Below are 26,416 nucleotides of genomic sequence, written 5' to 3'. Positions count from 1 at the left end.
GATGCAGGGCAAATTGTCCAAATAAAATGCAAACCAGAGCGTTACAGAATTTTTATCATTCACCCTAAACGATGACCTCAGCGATTCAGTTCCTCACAGACAGAGGCGGATGAGTGATTGATGTACAGATTAAGTCATATGCCACGTTTCGGACATGACTAAAGGCAGAATGGAGTATGACCAAATACTGGATTGCCTACATCCGTAATTAGTACCGAATGACCTAATGTATTCTTGATTTCATGGGAAACTGTCAAGCAATACGTTTGCTGTAGAGCTCAACAAATTCTTGCTCACTTCATAAAATCTATCATTATCTTCAAAGGCAAGGCAATATTAAATTAAGAGATGGGTGGCTGTTCATGATTTACAAAACAGATGGACAAACAAGTACATTTAATTTATTATACAAAGAGACATTCACAAGTTAAGGGAGGTCATTCACATGATCATAAGAGCTGGTCCGTTAAAACAGGTTACAAAGAAACAGATCTGACAAAAGAAACACAAACATGTTGTAGAAAAATGAAAAGAATAGTTCCTAAATGGGATTGCAAAGGAGTTAGGGAGGTTTACAACAAACAAATACATTCTGAATGATTTGTTCTTATGTGTTCACACACATTTTGAGACTTACAAATCAGAAACAGGCTTTTTTTTAAACAGGTTTTTTGAAACATGAGACCTTTGGGAGAAATGCAGATGGCATTTTTTTTTAAATGCAGGGAAATACTCATTGGTTTCAGGGAACATCACACCAGTCTTTCTGATGGCATAGTCCCTAAACATATCAGCTCCCCCTTGTGAAAAAGTAAAGTGTCTTCAAAAAGCTCCAAAACCTTTATTAAACCTCTGACATTCATCTACCCCACAAGCTCATTGAAATGTCTGGTATCGTCTTGTCCCACATCATGGATTGAAAGCCCTATTGGTTTCTCTCGACATCTTCAGAGGCACTCGATCACAAGAGCATCAGTGTTTCTGTTACACTCTACTCCAGCACAGCCAAATGCTATACGTTCAGTGGCTCAGAGACTACGACATGGAAAAAGATGACTGCTCCAGCTTCCTCCTTCTCCTCTTCCGTCAGATGATTTCATGAGTCAAAAAGTCTGACAAGGACAAAACTTGCCAGCGACTTTGAAATGAGGACAAACAGCTGAGGTTGCATGCTGACCGACCGATCGATCAACTCGAGTTCAAAAAGGAAAAAATCTGGGAAGGCTTAAAGCTGCACGCTACCCAGAACTGTGTTTTGGTTCACTGGAGATCAGCTAGGAGAGCTGTGCACTGGGTGTTTTCCACTTCTAAATATTAGCAGCTTGAAATATAAAGGGACACCTTGGATCATCATCTGCACCCAGAACAGTCCTGTGAGAGATGATGTGAGAGAATCGTATCATTGCTCTGATGTGTCGAGTGTCGACACCAACATAGTGCTCTCAGTTATTTCTCGTAACACACAGTCCAGTTATTCCCCCTCAGATAAATCAGAACTCAACCACACATTCTGATCAATTTTGTGTTATACCCTACATACTACAAATGTTACCAAATGTTAAATTAATCTAACGTTAGTCATTAAGTTGTCTTTGGATCTCCACGTACCACGGATCAGTTGGTCTGATACAGGTTAGGAGAAATGGTGAAAAATGAGAAAAAGAAACTGGACAAACAATATACTGACTAGTCACACCTGAAACCAGAAAGCACATCAAAACTGAAGGCTCAGGCTCCTTCAATAGGAGAGGCTCCTACTCATGAGCAGGCTTTTCACACGTCTAACAGGTGGGCTAATCCAAAGGAGAAGACTGAATGACTGTACTGGCTACTTCCCACAGGTTCCCACTCTCTGCTGCTACTGCCTACTGGAGTTGGGAAACCAGTTCTGGAGCATGGCGCCTGATTTGTGTATAGGAAAGTGATTAGGCGTTTTACACACAATGATGGGGGAAGGGGGGGGGAGGGGTGTAGTCCCACAGACATGGTGAAAGTGAGGCGTCGCTGACTGGATGCTGGAGCGAAGGAAAGCCTGTGTGCTGAAGAGCCTCTGGGGAGTTTCTGAGAGGCACTGGGGAAGCTGGACAAAAACCATTACAAACTTATTACACAGGGGTCTCAAGAGGAGAAGACTAATAAATACACAACACAACAAAAATAACAACAGCCAGGAGGTCAGGAGGTGAAGCAAGGAGACAACAGGAGAGAATGAAAAAAACATAAAAGGAGAAATCAAAAACAATTTAAAAAGAAAAAAAAAAAAAAAGAACTTTAACTTCACAGCTGAGACCTCTTCAGTCAGGGTATAAAATCCATGAGATAAGATATCAGTCTAGTTGGTAGGGTTGGCTCTCAAGGGCTGACAAACACAACAGAGAAAAGATGTTTGTGTATGTGTGTGTGTGCATATGTGTATGATAAGAGTGTTGACTGGAAAGCAGAGGATGACCAAGAGGGATGGGGCAGTGTGAGGAGGAGGAGGAAGAGGAGGAAGGAGTGGTCTTTTGCATTGCAAGTGGTGCCGCCTTTCTTCTGTAAAGTAAAAACAAAAAAAAGTAAAAAAAAAAAAAAAATCCTGTGCTCTGGTCCGCATCCATTCCAGGAGGAGCAGTTGGCCCAATAGGGTTTGCAGAGGCATCCCAGTGGCCACCCCAGGTCACATGATGCCGTTGGTGAGGTACTGGAAGCCGTCGTACAGCTTGGTGGTGATGGAGCGCATGGAGCCGTCCACCATCTGCTCCACCAGCACCTGCAGCTGCTCCTCCGTCAGGCTCATGTGGAAGCGCTCCTTCAAGTAACGGATGGTGCTGGACCCATGGAAGCAGGGCAGCTGGGAGCCTGGGGAAGGAGCCGGAGGTTATGAATGAACAGTAGTAGTAGTAGTAGTAGTAGTAGTAGTAGTAGTAATAGTGTTAGTAGTTGTATTAGTATTAGTAATCGTTAATAGTAATAAAATCAGTAGTAGTAGCAGTAGTGGTAGTAGTGGTAATAAACCTAGTGAAAACTAAACTTATATGTGTGGGTCTTTCTGTTGGTTCAGCTGTTTGGTGAAAGATAGAAACAATGGCTAATGGGTTCACTGTGCTGTTCTCATCTTGTTTGTGCTATTGGTTCAACATTTCAAAACTCTGGTATTGGTTCTACATTTTAAAAAGTGCTCAGAACCATGGACAGACCTCCCATAAACAGTGACTACTGGGATTTGAATGTGCATTTACAAAGAGTTGGGTTGAGTTGGGTTGGGCTGGATTGGGTTGGGTGGGGCAGAATTGGGTATGCTTTAGAATTTAGAATGTGCTCCAATGGCAACGATCTCCAGAGGAAGCTGTTCTCTATGGTCAGCACCTGGTAGCCCTGGTGTGTGTGTGTGTGATGCTGTGTAGCCCTGGTGTGTGTGTGTGTGTGTGATGCTGTGTAGCCCTGGTGTGTGTGTGTGTGTGTGTGATGCTGTGTAGCCCTGGTGTGTGTGTGTGTGTGTGTGATGCTGTGTAGCCCTGGTGTGCGTGTGTGTGTGATGCTGTGTAGCCCTGGTGTGTGTGTGTGTGTGATGCTGTGTAGCCCTGGTGTGTGTGTGATGCTGTGTAGCCCTGGTGTGTGTGTGTGATGCTGTGTAGCCCTGGTGTGTGTGTGTGTGTGTGATGCTGTGTAGCCCTGGTGTGTGTGTGTGTGTGAAGCTGTGTAGCCCTGGTGTGTGTGTGTGTGTGTGATGCTGTGTAGCCCTGGTGTGTGTGTGTGTGTGATGCTGTGTAGCCCTGGTGTGTGTGTGTGATGCTGTGTAGCCCTGGTGTGTGTGTGTGATGCTGTGTAGCCCTGGTGTGTGTGTGTGATGCTGTGTAGCCCTGGTGTGTGTGTGTGTGTGTGATGCTGTGTAGCCCTGGTGTGTGTGTGTGATGCTGTGTAGCCCTGGTGTGTGTGTGTGATGCTGTGTACAGGGATTAAAGCAAAAAAAAATCCTGAGCCTGAACTTTTTTAGACTCATGCATGCGACTCTATACGACACTATATTGGTCGATCGATTGGAAACCGGTTTACTTTTTGGAGTGTTTGCACACGACACAGGCCTTGTTTGTGATGTTGGACCCCAAGAAAGGCCGATAGGTGGCAATAGTAGTCCAACACACTACAATATGCTACATGTAGCATTTAGGATTTCTTTTTATATCAAGTTTTGCTGCTAATCTTTGTCTTTGACAGGTTACAAATTGACCTACAATCATAAGGTGTCATGTTGTCAGGATATGTGAAATTGGAAGGCAGGCATTTGAAGAATAAGATTTAGTTGCAACCACTTAAGTTAAGGTATTCAAAAAAAGACAATGATTCTCTTTCTAAAGAGTAATAGCAGTGTTTCCCACAGATTAGAAGGCAATGTGTGGTGGTCGCCTCATGTCTGACTTTTTATCACCTTGCTTTCACATTGTGAATTTATTTATTTAATGATTTTTTAACATGATGTAAAGCACACACACACACACACACACACACACATGTAATTATTTAATACATTCTGTATATTCTGATATTCATAACAGCAAACTTTATGCAGCTTATAGCCTGCTATTCATATTACAACTCCACCTCTTAAATTCAGCTGTTTGATTGAAGCCTCTAAATATTGTAGACAAAGTAGCAGAGTTGGCTAGTTTATCATACTCTAGAGTCTAGCTGGTTGGACTGTTCAGTGTCCCCACGTGTGTTTAAGTTTCAAGGTAAGCTCATACTTTTTCTCCTTGGGACAGGCCCTTTAAATCTTGGAGTTGAAAAACATTGGTATTGAGATGGTCAGTCAACTTGAATGCAGAGTTTTAATCAGATGTGTGCAGCATAGCCTACTAATGATGCTAACCGTATTTAACAATAATTCAGCTAGTCGTCTTCTGTGCGTCATTGCGTTCACGATTGTGAATGTTTCATTTGGATTAAATGTGCATGTCGAGGGGCGGGTGTCCATTGAGTGCGCACGAGAGCGGGCCAAGGAGAATTCGTTTACTTATATACGGTTTGGTAAAGTTGCAGGCATAGTCTACAAAATTTGCGGAAGAACTTATGCTTCCACCCGCAGCGTCAGGTACATTAGTGCGACCGCGCTTCCAGGGATGATCTCGTTATGGAGACAGACGCGGTGTGCACGAAGAGGAGTCTAGTCTGCGTCTGAGTGTGTGTGTGTGTGTGTGTGTGTGTGTGTGTGTGAGAGTGTGACGCGTGAGTGACAGAGAGGCAGAGCAGGGAAAGGAAATTCAGCTTAACGAATGCTGCGTGTTTTTCAATAGCGTTAACAAATAAATAATATTTAAAAAAATGAACGCAGTCAATGGCCGCACGCCGGAATTCCGGCACGGTGCCGGAAAACTTTAATCCCTGTGTGTAGCCCTGGTGTGTGTGTGTGTGTGTGATGCTGTGTAGCCCTGGTGTGTGTGTGTGATGCTGTGTAGCCCTGGTGTGTGTGTGATGCTGTGTAGCCCTGGTGTGTGTGTGATGCTGTGTAGCCCTGGTGTGTGTGTGTGATGCTGTGTAGCCCTGGTGTGTGTGTGTGATGCCGTGTAGCCCTGGTGTGTGTGTGTGTGTGTGTGATACTGTGTAGCCCTGGTGTGTGTGATCATGATGCTGTGTAGCCATACCTTGCTGCATAATCTCCACTATTTGGACCACCTTCTCCATGTGCTTCCGTGCAGCGATGAGGCCCTGCAGCATGAGCATCTTGTAGTAGTTGAACATGTCCCCATCCAAGCCACCCATAACCTGGGACCAGACAACACCATATCAAAATGAAACACCACCAAGTTACACAGAAATCTGAACACTACCAAGGATTTTATACTCCGTGCATGTCACATCCAAGATACCAAAACTCAAGGTTGGACAACTATCGACTCAAATTATGCAAGATTCATTCCAGTTAATTTATTTAAAGCAGTCCACGGGTTCAAGGAAAATCAATTGAGCTAAATCCAATAATTTCAGGAAGAGTTTTTATGGCTTCAAAAGACAGATTCTCCTTACATCAACAAACTCGCTGGTTAGTTTGAAGGCTGACGTCTCAAAGCCCAAGTTCCTTGGGGAACTGGACAGAATAAAGCCGAAATCAATGTGGATGATGTGCCCTTCCGAGTCCAACAAAATGTTTCCGTTGTGCCTGAGGACAGATGGGAAAAGCGTCACATGCGAAGTTAAGCCAACATGATAGTATATCAAATGTCTAGCTTTCCATTCAGCATCAATCTTCACCTTAAAAAGGAGCAAAACGTAACACACTAACTTAAAAAAACAAATTAAAAAGTAATATAAGCAATTAGGCCTAATCATCACTACAATTCCCAGATAGTTTAATCAAAGCCTTTTGATTCTGCTGACAGCGAGTTGAAAAGCATATCACATAAGCCCTTTTGTTTGTAGCTTTGGCCTCTTCGGAACATTGGCTCACCTGTCCTTGACCTGCAGCAGGTAGCAGATGAGGCAGTAGCCGGCGCAGCTCTGCACAAAGTTGCGCTGCGCGGTGAGGAAGGCCTCGGTGGTGTAGTTGCCGTGCTCTTGCAGGAAGTAGTCCAGCAGCGAGAGCTGGCTCTGCTTCTTCACCTGGTGGATGGACACGGCGTTCACCACCGGCTCGATCATGCCGCTGTCCGAGGAGATGACCAGGATCTTGTACGGCTTGATCCACAGAGGCACCCGCTCCTGTTCCCAGATGCTCTGTGCAAAGAAAACAGAAAGAAAAAGAGAAAAATGTACATTTTTAAATGAAGTTATAATATATAAATGCCAATTTTCTTGTATAATCTGAACTGCAATCATTTGTATGGGTAAATAACAAGGACCTCTAGTTAGGCACTAACTGTTACAGATGCTGTTGAATACATTGGACCTGTACGATTCAGAGATTTCACAAATTCAAATACAATGTTGTCTGGTATAGGAAACAAATGGCAGAGAGGGAAGGCAGTGCATAATTTCTCAGAAATAATAAACTACAGATGTACAGATTGGTTATCATTTGGCATTTCATAATTCCAAGTTATTCTACAACTTTCACATACAGTAAGTGATGGGCTCAAGAGAGGATTATTGTTCAAGGCAAATCAATGTTTTCCAGGCAATTCTTTGTAATCAGGTTTCGTCACTTAACTGAGATCATCTCACGTCATTGTAACAAAATATTATTTTGCACAGTGAGTGAGTACTGTCACTATAGCATTTTATGTCTTGGTATTGGGCAGGACAATTTGGCATTTTTTAAAAATATTTTTTATAACTACCTTGTTATAATATTCCATCATGAATGGACCGGATTCCCTGGTCAGTACTCTGAGCTTACCTGTAGTTGTTTCAACACTTGGTAGGCCAACAGCTCCTGCCTCAAGTCATCTCCACACTTCACAATGACGGACAGCAGGCGCCAGTTGGGGAAGTGCCCATAGGGCGAGCCCTCTCTTATCCGCCTGGCCAGAGCAAACAGCAGACAACACATATTCCTTATTGAACTATATTACATTCAAGACCGTGATGACTGTTTTGTCAATATGTGCTTTGTTAAGTCTATAACCAAAATAATAAAAACATAAAAAAAGACAACACATATGACCCACAGAAATAGCGACAACCAACCCACCAAAGTAAAACATATTCAACAACTAGAAAAGCACTCAGAGAGCGCAGACCTCCGCCTGTATTGTTCCTCCTAGGTTGTCATACATTTGAACCTAAACTATTCAGATCGCCACCACGTGGCCATACCATGCTATTACACGACTAACCGAAAAACATAAACGGCTCCAGAATCCCAACGGTGTTACGAATCACTCCCAAAATCTAATCGTTTCTTCCTTGGGTCATTTCTGACATTCCCTGAAAATTTCATCGTAATCTGTCCATTATTTTTTTAGTTATCTTGCTAACAAACAGAAAGACAAGGAGGTAACAAACAACAAATATAGCCGCAAGCGGCGATGGCGGGCCCGAGCACCTGCGGTGCGGAGACCTGTGAAATTTCGGAATCTAACAAAGCAACATGTGCGTGTTGGTGGGCATGTGCATGAGCAACACACATGCCCACCAAATTTGGTCAATTTTCCTGAATGTATGTGTCAACCACAACAGACAATGCGCTAGGTGGCGCTATGGAGTCCCTAAACCACACCCGAGGCCAGAGCTCTGTCTCTGAATAACTATAGCAATAACACACATGCCCACCAAATTTGGTTCATTTTGGTGAATGTACGTGTCAACCACAACAGAAAATGCGCTAGGTGGCGCTATGGAGTCCCTAAGCCACACCCTAGGCCAGAGCTCTATCTCTGACTATCGATAGCAATAACGCACAAGCCCACCAAATTTGGTTCATTTTCGTGAATGTATGTGTCAACCACAACAGACAATGCACTAGGTGGCGCTATACAGTCCCTAAGACACCTTTGGCCAGAGCGCTGTCTCTGAATAGCTATAGCAATAACACATATGCCAACCAAATTTGGTTCATTTTCGTGAATGTATGTGTCAACCACAACTGACAATGCACTAGGTGGCGCTATAGAGTACCTAAGCCACACCCTCGGCCAGAGCTCTGTCTCTGAATAACTTTAGCAATAACACACATGCCCACCAAATTTTGTTCATTTTGGTGAATGTTTGTGTCAACCACAAGAGACAACACACTAGGTGGCGCTATAGAGTCCCTACGCTACACCCTATGCCAAAGCTCTGTCTCTGACTAGCCATAGCAGTAACACACAAGTCCACCAAATTTGGTTCATTTTCGTGAATGTTTGTGTCAACCACAACAGACAACGCACTAGGTGGCGCTATACAGTCCCTAAGCCACACCCAAGGCCAGAGCTCTGTCTTTGACTACCGATAGCAATAACACACAAGTCCACCAAATGTGGTTCATTTTCGTGAATGTTTGTGTCAACCACAACAGACAACGCACTAGGTGGCGCTATACAGTCCCTAAGCCACACCCTATGCCAAAGCTCTGTCTCTGACTAGCCATAGCAATAACACACAAGTCCACCAAATTTGGTTCATTTTCGTGAATGTTTGTGTCAACCACAACAGATAACGTGCTGCTAGGTGGCGCTATAGAGTCCCAAAGCCACACCTTAGGCCAGAGCTCTGTCTCTGACTAGCAGAAGCAATTCCACATGTAGCTGCCAAATTACATCCAATTCATAGCCTTTTTTCTGCCTATAACACCAACTTCCTGTTTCTTAATAAAACGCCATAATTCAAACCTTTGCCATTTCGATATACTTCTGAAATTCAAAAATCTGGTCGCAATTCCCCTCGGGCAACCCCTCAAGATCATTTTAGTGCTGATATGACATGATTTCGATAAACCGTCTAGGAGAAGTGTCTCAAAATACATGATGTGCAAAAATCATAATCATAATCATAACTCAAATTTGTTTAAGATTCACTATGTAGTGTAAATGTAAAAGTTGTTCAGATTCATGCAACACATCTGCCTACCAAATTTGGTTCATTTTCGAGCATGCACGTCTCAACCACAACAGACAGCGCGGTAGGTGGCGCTATAGAGTCCCTGAGCCACACCCTTGGCCAGAGCTTTGTCTCTGAGTAGCGTTACCAATTCCACATCTTACTGCCAAATTTCAAGAGTTTTAGAGCATGCCAAGTTGGTGAAAAAAGGCCAAACATGACCTGTAAGAGGATTCCACAGACATAATAATAATAATAATAATAATAATAATAATCTGAGCAGAAGCAATAGGGCCTTGCACCTACGGTGCAGCCACTTTCAGTGGCCGCACCTCGGTGCTCGGGCCCTAAAAATCATAACCTCCAGGATCACCGATCCTGATTAATGTGACGGAGAGACACGGAGCAGAGGCACGTACCGCACTTTCTCCTGCCAGGGCTCCTTGAGGGCGACCGCTGAGGGATCCTCTGGGTCCCTTCTGAACGTTGTGGGCGTGTGAGCCAATTGCTCTGAGAGGCGCCGTCTGAATGAGACACAAACACACACACAGTGGTCATGAGTTCAAATCAATGCAACACAATTATATAGTCAATCTATTTTAGAGTGACTGTCTTCAGAACGACGACGTATGTACTGGCTGCTTCTGCACGGCAGTAGTGTATGCAACACTCTCTCCTGATTTTTCACGTAGCTCTCGGTCCCTCGAGGTCACCGTGTAATATTGGTATGGAACCCCCCCCCCAAAAAAAACCCCCAACAACAATCGGTTCTATCTAACTTGAGTTGCTGCAGTCAATGGCTAGAGCTGCCAGGCAGCTGCAGTGCTACACCCTGGAGGCAGGTGCTCAAGCAATAGATAAACAGAGATCGAGATCTATAAGAAAAAGCACCAGAAGTCTCCCTTAATAAATGTTACAATGCAGAGGAGCTAAACCCCAAAAATGTTACTCTCCTTACACAAGTATAACAAATCTCTTTTCTGAACGATACATTAATCTTGAATCTCGGTGGTCTACCTGATGTCCCCTGCGGCAATGAAGATGGGCTCCTTGCTTTCCTGGCTCGTGATGCTGTCCACGGAGAACTGGGAGATGTTGTCACAACTGTTGGTGTGGATTTCTGGCAGCTGGGTTAAAAGAGAAACAGAGAAACTAGTTAGTCATGGGTCTAACAAGGTCTTAAATATGCAGAGAGTACATGAACAACATTAAACTCCAGGCAAACTATGAGGAACATATTACTTCATCTTTTTTAAATCCAAGTTGCATAATGTTTGTTTGTTTAATCATGTACTATTTTCTTGTTATTTAGTAAAGTGTACTGGGACAATGCTGAGTGGTGATTTTGCACTCTAAATAATAAACAGACAGACAGACAGACAGACAGACAGACAGACAGGTCGAGAAATTGATAAGATAACACAAACCTCCACTTGGAGCTCTCCTATGTCATCCACAGACCAGGCCTCGTCATCGTTGTCGTAGTTGGGCACAGGGTAGAAGCTGGTTGCTCGCTGTTCAGCCGTGATGCCACAGTCCGGAAGGTTCTCCACTGAGCGCGTGCTGCGAATTCGCGTCTCTGGAATCCGCACCGGGACATTGGAGGTCTCAAAGTTCTCACACTCCAGAACCTCCACATAGATTAAGTAGGGAGCCTGTAGAGGGAGTTAGGACACACATCAAAGGATTTGTCAAAGTTAAATACATATTGCACTTTTATAGTATACATATTACACATAAAATAAATACAAAGAATTATATTACACTTAAAATAAAATACATTAAACGTTTAAACCAGGCCATCTATGAGAAAATTTCATCCAACCCAAAACTAATAGCAACATAAAGTGTTTTTGTTGCATTCAGTACATGAAACCTTCTAATATTACATACCAAAAGTGCATGAAAGTCCAAGTGGTGGAACATAATGAAACTGACATCATTTGTGCATAGTGTAGGTGAAAAGCCAGTTTTACTGAACTCTCATAGTACATGTGATAGGTGAACATTAGGTAATTTTCTTTCTCCATAAAAGCAAGAAACGTTGTACACTTGTAGTTTGGACCTCTGAGCATTTCCAGATATGAAACCATCATTATAAAACCCCTAATGGTCACTGAGGCTACCCAGGCTGTATGCAGAGTTTTGAAAACTCGGTCACAATACATAGCAGCCATTTTTTAATCATCTGGCTCAGCTGGATGGAGACCATGCCCAGTAACAAGGCCCACAAGGGGGCCAATTACATCTTCCTTGTGCATCTGTACTTCAATTTAAAGCAATAGTGATGCAACCGTATATTTCCCTATCCTATAATGTACGCCCTGTATTATCTTTATTATCATCATCAATATTATCATAATTTAAAATGCTGAAATTGCTTTTGACTTCATAGGTCTTTTACCTTTGTGCCAGTCTTGACATTGAGAAAATGGAAAACTGTTCTACTCATCTATGCTTTGAGTTTGTTTGCTGGATCCATCACAGTTAGTAAGGTCAATCTTACATTCCACAAATTAGAACATTTTTAAACCAAATAATACAAAATAAGTCCTGCACGAGTCTTTGCAGAAAATAAATCCTGCTTCTCAATGTTTCTTCTCTTCATCCCCTACTCCAGCAACTCACTACTCACAACTCTCTCTGTGTGTGTGTGTGTGTGTGTGTGTGTGTGTGTGTGTGTGTGTGTGTGTGTGTGTGTGTGTGGGGAAGATCTAGTGGCAATACAGACAATGTCAAGCGCTTCCCCAGGTCATGTGATTTCCCTTGTGTAGTCAGTCTTTGTTCACATTTACCTAAACAGCACTGTTACTGTGATTTCCTGTGTATTAGCCGCATTGTGTATAAGCCGCAGGACAGTAAATGCAAGTTAAAAGGAACAAAACCATATTAATTTCCCCCCGTATATTAACCTCAAAGCTGAAGAAATCAATGTACAAGCCACGGCTAAAAGTTGGGAAATTACGGTAGCATTCTGTCGGCCTGTATCGCGCTAACAGATCAGGGTTAGCGTGTGTGTCCGTCCTCCTCCTCCTCCCTGGCGCACCCACCTTGTCTTTGGAGTTGAGCACCACGGCCTGCGTGTGGGGCACACGGACCACATGGTGGTCAAACGGCGCCGTGGGCAGCCAGACGCGCGCGGGCAGCTTGTGGTTGAGCAGCGACAGCTCCGAGATGAGGCGCTGGGTCTTCTGCTCCTTGGTGGGCAGGGTGGCCAGGCGCTTGCCGATGCCCATCAGGGACTTGATGAACTCCCTCTGCGGCGTGAGGCGCACGGGCTACGGGGAGAGAGAGAGAGAGAGAGAGAGAGAGAGAGAGAGAGAGAGAGAGAGAGAGAGGCGGGTGCAGACGCCAAGGAGAACACCGGATATTAGATACGTCGAGAAAATGGCGGCTGTGAAATAAAACATGAAGAGAAAATGCTTTTGATTGTTGTACAACTGAGAGTTTGGTAGGGAATTTACACTACTCTAAACTGTTATGTCATACTGAAACAGTCTGCAAACAAGACAGAGCATACTTCACCTGGGAGCTCACACACACCAGCTTTGTTTCTCATCAAAAACTGTAACTCACATCATTATGCATCTCATGGGCGATGTTTGTTTTACAGTTACATGACTTTAAGGGAGGCAGGCATTGATAAGTCAGAGGACAGAAGTTCAGGAAATGTTCATGTTCACAACACCAGATGGAGGCATTTACCCAAGTCCATGACTCACAGAGGAGAGAGAAAGAGAGAAAGAAAGAGAGAAAGAGAGAGAGAGAGAGAGAGAGAGAGAGAGAGAGAGAGAGAGAAAAGAGAGAGAGAGACAGTCCCTTCATGCCAAATCATAAGAGATGCCAGTGGTTGGCCCCCGTCGTAAAAAGTGGACCCACTCTTACCAAGTATGCTCTGGAAAGCCTTCTGTAAAGACTCCCTCATACAGACTGGGTGAATGCTGACATAAGTATGGGCTGCTAGATACCTGTCTTATGTCTGAGGAAGGGCAGTGTGTCCCGAAACGTTACATGTGGTGAATAAAAGAAAAAAGATTGGAGCTTTAGTGTGCAGACTTTTCTGTCCTTTTTACTTTTTTTTTGTTTTTCCCAATGCAAATGCACACTTGACAAGAGGGGTGCAAAGTAATTTGAAGATGGAATATGTGACTACATCCCAAATGCTTTAACCCATCTACAAATCCGTTAGAGTTAAACTCGCTTCGGACAGCTGGCCATTCATAAACCTACAATACATGACAAAATCTTTCTGAATGGAAAGATGAGCCAAAGTTCAAACCAGTTCCCAACCTACAAGTCCAAAAGACATGATTGAATCCAAGACACATGGAGAGTGATTTGAGCTCATCCAAATTGAGACAGAACCAAAAACAAACGTACAAGTAAGCATGGATTAAATCAATTTAGCAAGCATGTTATCACAACTTTTAGAGCAGTAAAACACTGGCTCACTAGTTTTCACAGACTCTTTACAAGTACAAACTTGTGCAAACATTCAATTTATGACTAGACATTACAATTGTGATCCATGCTTGTAAATTTCAAAGGAATTCCTGCCAGAGCAGGAGAAGATGGCTGATAAAACAAACCCTGAGAACAACCAATGGAAACAGATAACAGACCACAATGCACCACAGAACAACATTCAAAGGGGGAAAGGGGAGATACAGGGCTGAGAAGAGGGGGGGGGGGGGTGCATGGGGATAGAGGAGAGAGTGGACTTACTGTACCAGTCTCTAACTCAAGACTGTCACAGCTGGAAGCCAGATCCTGGGAAAGAGAAGGATTCTGTGGAGGGTGGAGGGGGGGGGGGGTGTTGGGTGGAGGAGGGTGTGGGGGTTGTGAGGTTTGTGCACAAAAGAGGGGAGAGTAGGGAGTGGGGTGCAAGACAAAACAGAGCACAAAAAAAAACAAAAACAGAGCGCACTGTTAGAAGCTCGCTTTGACTGGTTCACATGGGATGGGCTGGGAGGAGAGTAGACTGTGTACTCAATTTCAACTTGAATACGGGGGCCGGAGGGGTGGGAGTGTATCTCGTCCCCCCACATCTGGGTTTGTTAGTCTGCAGAAGTCCTCAACTTCGATGTGTTTGTTTAATGACTGGGCTGAGGGCAGCCTGACCCCTGAGGAAGACTTGGGACTCGATGATCTCTCTCTCTCTACAGCTGGGGGACGGCTGGATTGATTGAGGGGGAGCGTTAGTAGCAGACCCAGACGGCCAGGATCCGACTTCCAAACCTCAGCCCCGCGTCTCCCTAATATAATCCCCACTGGGATGGCTGAGCTCCGGCCCGCCTGTGGCCAGCGTGTCCGTCCTGGCTGCACCGTGACCGCCGCTGAGGACAGGGTCAGGGATTACAGGCTAGAGGGAGGGACAAGCGGCCAGCTGAGCAGAGCAGAGCCGAGCCGCTTCAGGGCACTTCAACTGAGCGCTGAGAAACAAGAGTGGCTGGCAGCACAAAACCTCAGACTGTCTTGACCACACACACACACACATACACACACACAGTGACTAAGGAACCGGTTGCACTGCAGCAGAGAGCACATGATGCCTGAGCCTTCAACTGTTGGGGAGAGAGTGACCCAAAGCCTGTAGTCTCACATGACCACAGTCAGCCAAGGGGAAACTTACACAAGGAGAAAACGGGCCAGAAAAAGGAGAAGGAAAGGGTGTGTGTGTGTGTGTGTGTGTGTGTGTGTGTGTGTGTGTGTGTGTGTGTGTGTGTGTGTGTGTGTGTGTGTGTGTGTGTGTGTGTGTGTGTGTGTGTGTGTCTCTGTCCACACTGTGTGTGTGTGTGTGTGTGTGTGTTATGAAGGAGGTATAATGGAGGACTAACATCAATATCTCCTGCTGAAATGTGTAGTGTACAGTAAGGGGTGCTGTTTGCAGGTCTAAATAAAGCCTTGTTATCAGGGCGAGTGGAGCAGAGTCCAAAATCCTCTCTGATAAAGATGCTCACAGACCATCCGCAATGCCACCTCACTCCGGGGGACCTTTTACAGGCCGCTGCTGTTCAAACAGACAGGGAGCAAAACCTTCCCTGAGGCAAGAGCAGACCATTAATCACGGACCTGACACACACACACACACACACACACACACACACACACACACACACACACACACACACACACACACACACACACACACACACACACACACACACACACACACACACACACACACACACACACACACACACACACACACACACACACACACACACACACACACACACACACACACACACACACACTAGAGGAGTGGCTCTAATGGACATGTCATGACCCAGCTTCTAACTGCAAACTGTTCATTTTATAGGTTTGTGTTAACTGTGCATTGTTTGCTGGACAAAGGCTGCAGACATAAAGAGCATCGGCCTTGTGCACAGCGAGTTCTGTTTGCAGACAGGGGCAGTTTGGAACGCTGAGCGCCTCAGGCTTCAGAGCTAAACATGGGAGACGGGAACAGGACACATCATTTAGGGTTCAGATCTGAACTTTTAAACCCGACTGTGGGTTTACAAAATGTGTAAAAATACACTGACATTTGCGATCTGTAAAATTCCCAAGGGGAAACATATTACGGGTGAACCCAACGACTTCCTAGAGTATGGCACAGCATCAACTTCCACTAGCCTATTAAAGAGGCAACATCAATCAACTTCAACAGGCCATTAAACCCTTTCCCTTCCAGATAGGCTTCCAGCAACTGATATTACACTAAATCCTTCTTGGAAACATCAGCATGCTTACTTTCCAGTTATTAACAGCAGTCTTCCATTTCTGTGCCTGCGAAATATCAGGTACTTCACTGTCAGATAGATGTGAACTTGAACTGGTGGCCTGGGTAATCGGCTAGGCGTACTTGGTGAAAGTGACTCAGTAAATCCAGATCGTATACAAACATAAAAGAAATGCACTGTTGGATGTGGCTGGCCTGTGTGCAGAGTAACAGGTGTGGAGCTGACTCGACATATCATCAGTAAATAGAGCAGCCAGGGGATGGCGGGCCGAGGTGACCTTGGGAGGCTAGAGGCAACCGAGCTGGCCACACAACCACACCCACCCACCCCCCCACACACACACCCACCCACACTGACCCCCGACTGATCAAAAGAAAGAGGGATGGTTAAGCGGACAAACAAATGACATAACAGAGCGAGTGTGTGTGTGTGTCTGTGGGTGAGTGTGCCTGTGCGTCTGTGGGTGAGTGTGCCTGTGTGTCTGTGTATGTGTGTGTGTCTGTGGGTGAGAGTGCCTGTGGGTTAAGTGTGACTGTGCCTGTGTGTGTGTGTGTGCGCTTCTGTCTCTGGGTGAGTGTGCCTGTGTGTGTGTGTGTGTTTTTTCTGAACAGGGTCAGCACGGACGATGTGAGAGAATAAAAGGTTCTGACATAACGGAGGCTGTTGCACACGGATGGGCAGAGCAGAGGTCCTGATCTGGTGTTATATCACGTATCAGTGCTGCCTCTCTGACTCTCCCCGACGGGACTGTAGGGCCTCCACCGATCCCCTTACGTAACCACCTGCAACAACCCAGCAGACTGGCAGGACCGTTAGCCTTTCCCCCCACGCACCTACCACATGAAGTTTGCCATTACTGACACACCCCCGCCCCACAAAAAGCCCTTAAACAAACACTGCTGAACAACAACAACAAACAATATGAAAGTATGTGTGGAGAGATAGAGTTGTTACGGCAAGCAGATGACAGTGAACAGTCTAATTTCCTAAGTCACAGCTCTGGTATAAAATGCTGCATTTGACGCTCCTCACTCAACCCCTCACACGCGTTACTATCATTATCTCCTCACAAGGGAGCGCGAATACAGTTGTAAGGCAGGTTTTCAGATTCCTTTGAGGCAGATGAGAGCTGAATGCCTTTTGCTGCTAATTTACATCTGTGTGAGCTTCTGATAGCTCATTGTTGTCTCAGCTGGCTGTGGCCGGAACCCCATCAAGCAGGCATCAACACTTCCCCCATCGATTCAGTGAAAGTCAAATTGACAACTTCTGAAATACTCATAAAATGTATGTTGTAAATGTAATACATCCATGTTTGGTCTTGAATTAACACTTGTAATGTGAGCAACAGCCTGATCACGATTTCATTGCAATCTAATGTATTTGTACATAGTTATAGACTAAGAAATACACTATAGAGTTTTAGACGCCACACCCACTTTCAGGTAAAGAAGCCCTGCTGAGCTGGGGGTGGCTGGATGAATGAAAAGAGAATCTCTTGCAGTGATTCGCTCTCTGCTCACTTTCTCAGCTTTGGGCAAGAGGTGACTCTTCTCTTCCTGCTCTGCTCTGGTCTAGGCAAGAGGTCACACTGACCTCTCTGCCTCTCTCTCTCTCTCTCTCTTCCTCTCTCTCTCTCTCTCTCTCTCTCTCTCTCTCTATCTTTTGATTTCTTTATGGGGTTTGTTATTTTCATTATTTGATATATTGTTTTATCTGGTGTATGTAGCATTGTAACTTGGTAACTTGTTAAGGTTTAAGTCCAAGTTTATTGTTTTGTTTTGAGGTTAAGTTCATTTTCTCCTTTGTTCCTTTGTTCAAGGACAATTACTGATACTTTTACTCTTACCTAAGGCTTAAGGCCTAATAAATGGTTAATTCTCCTCGCTCAGTTTGCATATCTCTAAAGTCTAGTTGTGCCATTCCATTCTCTGCCATAGTTAACATCATCAGTTATTTGGTAATGTATTAGAGGTACAATATATCTATGGAGTCAGATTTAATCGTGGTGAATTTCCTAATAATATTACCATTTAACTCCACATGGCTACTGATCCATTGTTCTTCACGCATGTAAAGGGACAACGTCCGACGTGTTTGTGTAGCGCGTTTGGGATTGTTTTTGCACCCTCTTACAAGTGGCGACCTCGACGTGATCGTTATGACGGGATGTACCTATATTTCTGAAATTTGGTGAGTAGAAAAACTTCTTAAAGACGTGTAGCAGAAAGCACACGCATAGGCCTACGCATTATTTTCGCTATCAACTCACCTAAAGATTCAGAAACTTTGCTCTCTCCGTTATACGGAAATACGAACATGGACAGATGTAGACACGTGATAATATTTCTTTGTTTAATACATTAAGACAGAAAATGGCTAAAATTGTTGAAACTGAAGACATTACATCTTACTCTAGTGGGATAGAGATATGCAACTGGCGATTTTTCATTGAAATACATGCGTTACAAACAAAAAAACATGCAATGATGGACGGTGTTATCTTGTTACTTCTCATTATTTGCATTTATTCATTATTGAACACCGCGCAGTCATTGAAACCTTTCTCTGATGCGAGATATGTGGCTATCCCCAACAAAGCGATGTTAGAATATGTTGCTTCGTCAGAATTGTCGTTCACAGCCGACTCAAGCAACGACGTCTCTTCTAACACCACTGGAACAGCGCAAACAGATTGCGAAAAGGAGGCTATCCAACACATGGAGGCAAACGACCCAAGCATTGTCTGCAACTCATGTGGAAAATCAGAACATGAGATGCAGACATGTTGGTCAACAGGCTTTCGAAAACACCGCCAACGCAGAGTCCAATCATCTAACACCTTTGCTTCTCCTAACAACCCCCATGCCTCTGGACCCATCCATTGTTCTAGGTGTTAAGGCGCAAAATTGCTGTGTGTGTGTGTGCTTTCACTGAAGGACAATGTAATGATGCAGACTAACCATTCAAGACCGTGGTAAGACAGAGTTTTATATATTTTTAAATTTAACATGATAACATTAACCTATACAAATAATAGCACAGATAATTCCATGCAACAACCTGTAGCATTGTTCTCCCAAGGTGCTCTGATGGGAAATTTGTTAGTCAGATATTCAGACAGTGTTTTTATTTACTTTGAAGATAATATTTGCTAGCTTGTTGTATGCTCATGTATAGTGAGTGCGTAGACTCTGTAAGTGTTGATGCTTGAAAGCATTTAACTGTACAGATGCTAGTACCATGATTATTCTTCACACTTTTTGATTTTCTTTATACTCACCGGTTAAACCAAATGAACGGTCACTGAACCAAAGAGTATCTGCTGAATGAATGTTAGGTTGGATCTCTCGTGACTAACAAATAATGCCCATATATATATATATATATATTATATATATATATATATAAAAAAAAAAAATTAAAAAAAAAAAACTGGGAGATACAATGTTGTAGATTGTTGATTAGTATGACTACCACCTGAAATTTTAATGTCTGTACCTGTCTCTGCCAAAAGGAGGCCCATGTGCAGCTGACTGTGTGGCAGACACATCATGCCGACATCAACTAAATGTTAAGTCTATTGTTGAATGTCCAGAAGTGATAAAGCACATACACACACACAAGTAAATGTTCTATTAATGATTCAAATTGAAGAATTTTAACTGCTGGGATGAACTAATTTGCATTCCTTTTAACCACTATCATTTTATATACATTCTTTGATTATTTGATTTGATTTTCTTGATAGATTTGTATTCAGTATGCAAATAATGCCAGTGACAAAGATGATTTATCTTATGAAACATTTTTTTTTCAATTTGAGATACACCAGAATGTGTTTAATTCCATTTATTTTGAAATTTGTATATTGGTTTGTTTGTTTTGCTCTTTCTCTCTTTCCTGTCTTTTCCCTGTATACATGCCCAACTCATCGAAAAGCAAAAGACTATTGATATTCTAATGTTACAGCAGACAGACGATACTCTCACGATTCTGCTCAACTCCAGATTGCTTTTACACAAAGAAGAATGTTCCACGCTACAGCAATGCTCACCTGATCCTGAGAACTTGTTTCAGACCGGAGAAGCTTGGTCAACTAATGTCAAAACTACTCTGAGAGATTCCTTCGGACACTATGGACAAATATGTGAATATGGATGACTGGCCTTAATTTTGACAATCTGTTAACTTTGTGTCTCAGTTGTCAAGGGGGCGAATCTGTAAGGCAGGTTTTCAGATTCCTTTGAGGCAGATGAGAGCTGAATGCCTTTTGCTGCTAATTTACATCTGTGTGAGCTTCTGATAGCTCATTGTTGTCTCAGCTGGCTGTGGCCGGAACCCCATCAAGCAGGCATCAACACTTCCCCCATCGATTCAGTGAAAGTCAAATTGACAACTTCTGAAATACTCATAAAATGTATGTTGTAAATGTAATACATCCATGTTTGGTCTTGAATTAACACTTGTAATGTGAGCAACAGCCTGATCACGATTTCATTGCAATCTAATGTATTTGTACATAGTTATAGACTAAGAAATACACTATAGAGTTTTAGACGCCACACCCACTTTCAGGTAAAGAAGCCCTGCTGAGCTGGGGGTGGCTGGATGAATGAAAAGAGAATCTCTTGCAGTGATTCGCTCTCTGCTCACTTTCTCAGCTTTGGGCAAGAGGTGACTCTTCTCTTCCTGCTCTGCTCTGGTCTAGGCAAGAGGTCACACTGACCTCTCTGCCTCTCTCTCTCTCTCTTCCTCTCTCTCTCTCTCTCTCTCTCTCTCTCTCTCTATCTTTTGATTTCTTTATGGGGTTTGTTATTTTCATTATTTGATATATTGTTTTATCTGGTGTATGTAGCATTGTAACTTGGTAACTTGTTAAGGTTTAAGTCCAAGTTTATTGTTTTGTTTTGAGGTTAAGTTCATTTTCTCCTTTGTTCCTTTGTTCAAGGACAATTACTGATACTTTTACTCTTACCTAAGGCTTAAGGCCTAATAAATGGTTAATTCTCCTCGCTCAGTTTGCATATCTCTAAAGTCTAGTTGTGCCATTCCATTCTCTGCCATAGTTAACATCATCAGTTATTTGGTAATGTATTAGAGGTACAATATATCTATGGAGTCAGATTTAATCGTGGTGAATTTCCTAATAATATTACCATTTAACTCCACATGGCTACTGATCCATTGTTCTTCACGCATGTAAAGGGACAACGTCCGACGTGTTTGTGTAGCGCGTTTGGGATTGTTTTTGCACCCTCTTACACAGTATATTGGGGTCAAGGGTCAACTCTCACTCTGCTGCGGGTAAAGGGATTCAGCGCTGATGAGGGAAGCCCAGCAGAATGTTCCCATGTTTGTGATAATGACTCAGAGTCTATCTGCTGCTCACGATATATACAACTCATCATGGAACGTCTGAAATTGAGGCTTGGACTACGGAACTGAGTAACTAAGGCTCCTCGTTGTTTCAACAGAATGTGATAACAGGCCCAATGACTAACTTCAATGAAATCAATCAAAGCTCAAATACTAGGAGCGCTCTTCCACTCAATTACTGTCTTATCTTACCAAATGTACGTAATGTGAGATAAGTGGCATATAAAAAGCCAAAGGGCTCCGTCATAAACTGTGTGCACTGTGGCTTATTGTACTGAACTAGTGCCTGTGAGTGTGTCATCTCATTGACTGAGGACCGGTAATCCTAGTAGCGTTCATGTGCAAACCAAAACCAATGAAATGCATATCATGGTGAAGCTCACACCACAGCCGTGAGCGCGTGTGCGCATGTGTGTGTGTGTGTGTGTGGGGGGGGGGGGTTCAGGCGCCTGGCTTACCTCATCCTGGTTGGCCTCCACTTTGGGGTTGCTGGCCGTGCGCTTGAGGTTGCTGCTGAGGCTGATGCTGACTGTGGCGTCAGACTTGGAGCGCTGGTGCGTGCGCTTGGAGGGCGACAGGCTGTGCTCGTGGTGCAGGGCGGTCGCCAACGGCGGCGGGTAGGGGACCGGCGGCCGCAGCCTGGATCCGGAGGGCTTGAGCTCGTCCGACAGGATGAGCTTGCGGAGCTTGGTGCCGCGCGAGTGCCGCTGCGTGGAGATGTGCATGTCGGACGAGTAGGCGCCCAGCAGCCAGGCGCACTGAAGCGAGAAGCTGATGCTCTGCCGGCAGCGGTGCACCACGTACGGCTTGATGGCGTCGCCCACGTCCTCGTCCATGTTGATGTACATGTTGAGCAGCTGCGGCAGGTAGAAGTCCACGTCCTCGTAGGCGAAGCTGAAGAGGCGGTTGCCGATGTAGGCCTGCACGCCGGGCTCCTTGGAGTTGTACAGGTAGGAGATGGCCATGGAGACGTCGAAGAGCTTCGACTCAAACAGCCGCAGCAGCCACGACTGCTTGGAGGAGTTGTGCTGCTTCTGGCGCCGCCGCGCGCTCTTCGCCGAGCCCGACGCCGGAGACGCAGACGCCGGCTCCGGCTCCTCCTCCTCGCCGCCGCAGCCGACAACCTTCCCACCAGGCTTCGCCAGGACAAGGTTCGCGGTGACAAGGTCAACCGGCTCGTCTCTGACGGGGGTGGCTACCCCGTTGGCTAACGCGGGAGTCTCGGTCACTGCCGCCGTCACCTCAGTCACCTCCTTGGGCAGCGTCACCTCCAGCTCCCCCTTCTGGAGCTTCACTTTCTGCAGCACCTCCTGGCAGGCCAGCTTGGCCACCTCGGGGTCGATGACCACCGACAGTTCGCCCACGCCCTCGGTGATGACGTCAAGCGAGGGGCTGCTGCTGCTCGTGAGGGGCAGTCCTCCGTCACCGCTGGTGCTGGTGCTGATGCTGGGGCTGGCAGGGAGAGCACAGGGGCCCGAGGAGGGCGAGGAGGGCAGCGACAGCGAGGAGGAAGTGGACAGGGACAGGGAGGAAGCAGACAGGCTCTTCTGCAGCGCCTCCTGCTGGTGGGCTGGCGACAGCTCCAACTCCGTGTCACCCATGGCCGCTGACACTCAGGCCACTAGGAGAGAGTGAAAGAATAGAAAGGGGAGAAAGGGACACAGGAGGCAACAAGATGACAACAGGGATTAGGAGTCACGATCAGAGATGGGCTCATTCCTCACAGAAACAGGAAGTACTTCCAGTTCAAACTTAAAATGTGCATTTATTGATGAATGTGTGTACGTTATGAGAAGGTCACACAGTCCTGCTGATACAGAGCAATACCCTGCATACAGGTCTAATCCCTCGCGAACAGATTATCATATCCCCGGCATCAAGATAGCTGTTAGCCTTCACGTCGAGCTCAAACCAAGTGCAACTCAGAATCACAATACTTTGCCACTGCCTTCCAACAGTTACACACCAATACATTTGAAGAAGAAACACCTGTTGACTTGATGAATAAGATATTGTCTGTGAGTGTAGGTAAGTCAACATAAAAAGATTTAGCATAGTTATACTTACTGCACATCTTCACAAGACCAAAACAGTGACCAAGAGTCTACTGCATTAAAGGTACATTATGTAGGATTTTAAGTGTTTTAGTACCTCAAGTCAACGTCTTCATTCATAAATAGACCCTCTTTGGTGTAAAATAACATATGCCAATGATCTGACTCGTCCTGCTGGCCGAAGAATTACTTCCCGGCATTTACATTGAAAGGGACGTTCACAGGAAGTCTTCCATGTCTTTCCGGTGTATAGAAAAATATGAACTGCCGAGAGGGACATAAAACACTACCGCTACCGCTAAACACTACCGCTAGGGAAAAACGCGTTTTTGCATTTCGCGTGCACAGAGAAGCAGCGTGAAGACGGTTAATACTTAACCTACAGACAAGCACTGCTCTTAGTGACATAGTTCATGCCTTTAGAGCAATACAAGCATTAGCCTATACTGTCATGTCAAGTTGTTAGCTGCTGCTATGCTAATATTACGATAGTAAGCTAATGTAAAAACAATATAAGCATGACAACGTAAGTCACTATGTTGCTCGAGGAATAATTACTCATACATGATCATACAAATTATTCAAAGAACTTTAGAATAGCTTACATCATCACTGGAAAGAAAACTCGATGAAGTGGTAGAAGACATCTTGAATGAATCTCGACCCATTCAACTTCCCGTAGTTCTAGCCATCTTGCAACGCACATTTAAAAACGCGTGGCGCTAGAGCGTGCATGCAAAATCAAATTTAACCACTAGATGGGAGCAAAAACTACATAGTGTACGTTTAAACGTCACTTGAGGACGCATCCATAGAAACCACTTCCCAAAACTCAAAACTGCAGTGCACAACAAATTCTTTCCGGAAACTGTCATGGGTTTATCCAAAATCAACAATGTCCACTAAATTATCAGAAATCATTATCAACATGTGGCAAGAGGGGCTGAAAAGATCATCTGACACTGCCTTTCTAAAAGTGAACAATGGTCGGGTGAAATACAAGCTAGAGGAGTCAGGTTTGCTTCCCCATTGTGGATGCTGACTAATTTAACCCTTAATAAGCATATGGATTAGCAACAACAGTCACTCTGATTTACATACTTTTTCCGGTAAAATGTTATAAGCATGCTGAACTTATTCATGCTCCTGTCGATAAAACTACCATTCACAACCTAAGAGCTTAACTAACGGACACAAAACACCAATAACATTGACGATTTCACGGCGATAGTTTAACAGTTATGCAGAGAACGTGTGTAAATCCCGAAACGATATCAACCACTAAAGTCAGTTGATGGGGGGCGGAAAAGACTAATGAAAGATGTTCAATAAACAGTTAGGATACCATCATTCACGTCATGACTGGGGGAAGGTTAGCCTCTTAGCTAACCCGCTAAGTTGGCACTAAAATGTGTTCAAGCACTTCACAAAGCATGGCAACTCATGTTGAACAAGAAACACGTATCTATGTACACATGCCACTGCTAGCCTACAAACTGGATAAGCATCGAATGGATGAAATAACCAGTGCTTGAATGTTTTCAAGAACTACCAAATGACACAATGTTGTCCGACAGATAGCCAGTTTTACTACATAGCTAACGTTAGCTAGGTGCATCGCTAACTACGTAGCTAATCTACTTAATGTTTAGGTGAAAATACAACGGCTGTGCCGGAGAGACATCTTTGTCAAATGTTTCAATAGGCCCAATCTGTTCTCTTGGAACACAAGACTTGCAACCTAATGTTTATTTGAAGCTTAACATCCATCAACTTAGCGGTCTGTCGAGTTCCTCCAATATGCTAATGTTAGCTGCGTATCAACTAGCTTGCTAGTGAACTTGGTTCAGAAACCTGCAAAGTTGGCTAGCCAGATACCCATGCTAACAAGCAATTCTCTTTAGCTAATGTTAAATTGTTATAACGTTGGGTTAGCCTAACAAATTAAACCAGTTGAACAAGTCCTTATCGACAGTACATAATGCTGTATAATGGAGGTGACATGTTGGTATAATGCTTACCTTAAAAATAAATGGGTGAAAATGTGTTTGTTGATCTATCTTATCTGTCTCCGCTCCATTTGGGAAAGTGCATAGACCCTCGGTCCCCGAGTTTCTCACTGCAACTCGGGAAAATCGACATGCCAGGGCTGACCTACTGCACTGCCTGTCCCGGTTGTGGAATCGACAAAGAAAACTAAGACATACGGCACACTTATCACTACAATTATAACGTAAAACAAGTTAATGTGTTCAGTAGTTTTCCCCAGTTTACCATTTTATGAAGTTGATTGTAATGTGCACGCTGAGAAGTAACTGGAAACAATTGAGTAATTGCCAACCATGTTCAACTTACAAGGTCCACTACATTCATTCTCTAACTCGTGCATATCGTCACAATATTATCGTGTTATTTTTTACAGTCAATGGTTATCACCTAATTCTTTTCATGCTCTTCTTATTTAGCCTATGTGACACCATCTGCCAATAAAAGCTAACTGAATGATCAACAAATAAATTGGCCTGGCTACAGCGTCATTGATTTGAGCAGAAAATGTTGCAGCACATGCAATCATAATTCAAAAGACGAGAGTAGACCACAAAATCGCACATGTATCTTATTGATAATTGGGATGAACTTTGACCTCATTTACATCTAGTTGTCACCAATATAGTTGTCTATTTTTATGGCCGTTGCAAAATCGAATAAATGGCTCTGTGATATGTCCAACGAAATGTCAGTAGGCCTAACGTAGAAATATAATCGTTGTCAGTCTCCCTTTATTATTTAGACATGTTGTGAATT

At 44.2% G+C, this 26,416-nt stretch overlaps 1 protein-coding gene across 1 annotated transcript; it reads right to left on the bottom strand.

Moving 5' to 3' along the window:
- Positions 1–385: 385 nt before the first annotated feature.
- Positions 386–25,768, bottom strand: pi4kb (phosphatidylinositol 4-kinase, catalytic, beta). Its single transcript, XM_062538322.1, has 11 exons — positions 25,633–25,768; positions 22,016–23,178; positions 12,483–12,710; positions 10,860–11,087; positions 10,450–10,559; positions 9,852–9,956; positions 7,310–7,433; positions 6,422–6,687; positions 6,001–6,133; positions 5,619–5,739; positions 386–2,838 (listed from the first exon to the last, which is right to left on the bottom strand). Exons 2-11 carry the CDS (start codon positions 23,156–23,158, stop codon positions 2,657–2,659), a joined length of 2,640 nt encoding a protein of 879 aa, XP_062394306.1. The 5' UTR covers positions 23,159–23,178; positions 25,633–25,768; the 3' UTR covers positions 386–2,656.
- Positions 25,769–26,416: the final 648 nt, after the last annotated feature.

The sequence above is a fragment of the Sardina pilchardus genome, chromosome 6 (assembly GCF_963854185.1).
Source record: "Sardina pilchardus chromosome 6, fSarPil1.1, whole genome shotgun sequence".
Classification (NCBI taxonomy): domain Eukaryota; kingdom Metazoa; phylum Chordata; class Actinopteri; order Clupeiformes; family Clupeidae; genus Sardina; species Sardina pilchardus.
This window is presented reverse-complemented; position numbering and strand designations above follow the sequence as displayed.

Coding starts and splice junctions, on each gene's coding strand:
- pi4kb (XM_062538322.1), bottom strand. CDS start 23,158: ATGGGTGACACGGAGTTGGAGCTGTCGCCAGCCCACCAGCAGGAGGCG. Junction 10,560..10,859: donor TAGGAGAGCTCCAAGTGGAG/GTTTGTGTTATC, acceptor CTTTTAACCCAG/CTGCCAGAAATCCACACCAA. Junction 6,688..7,309: donor AAGTGTTGAAACAACTACAG/GTAAGCTCAGAG, acceptor TTCTTTGCACAG/AGCATCTGGGAACAGGAGCG.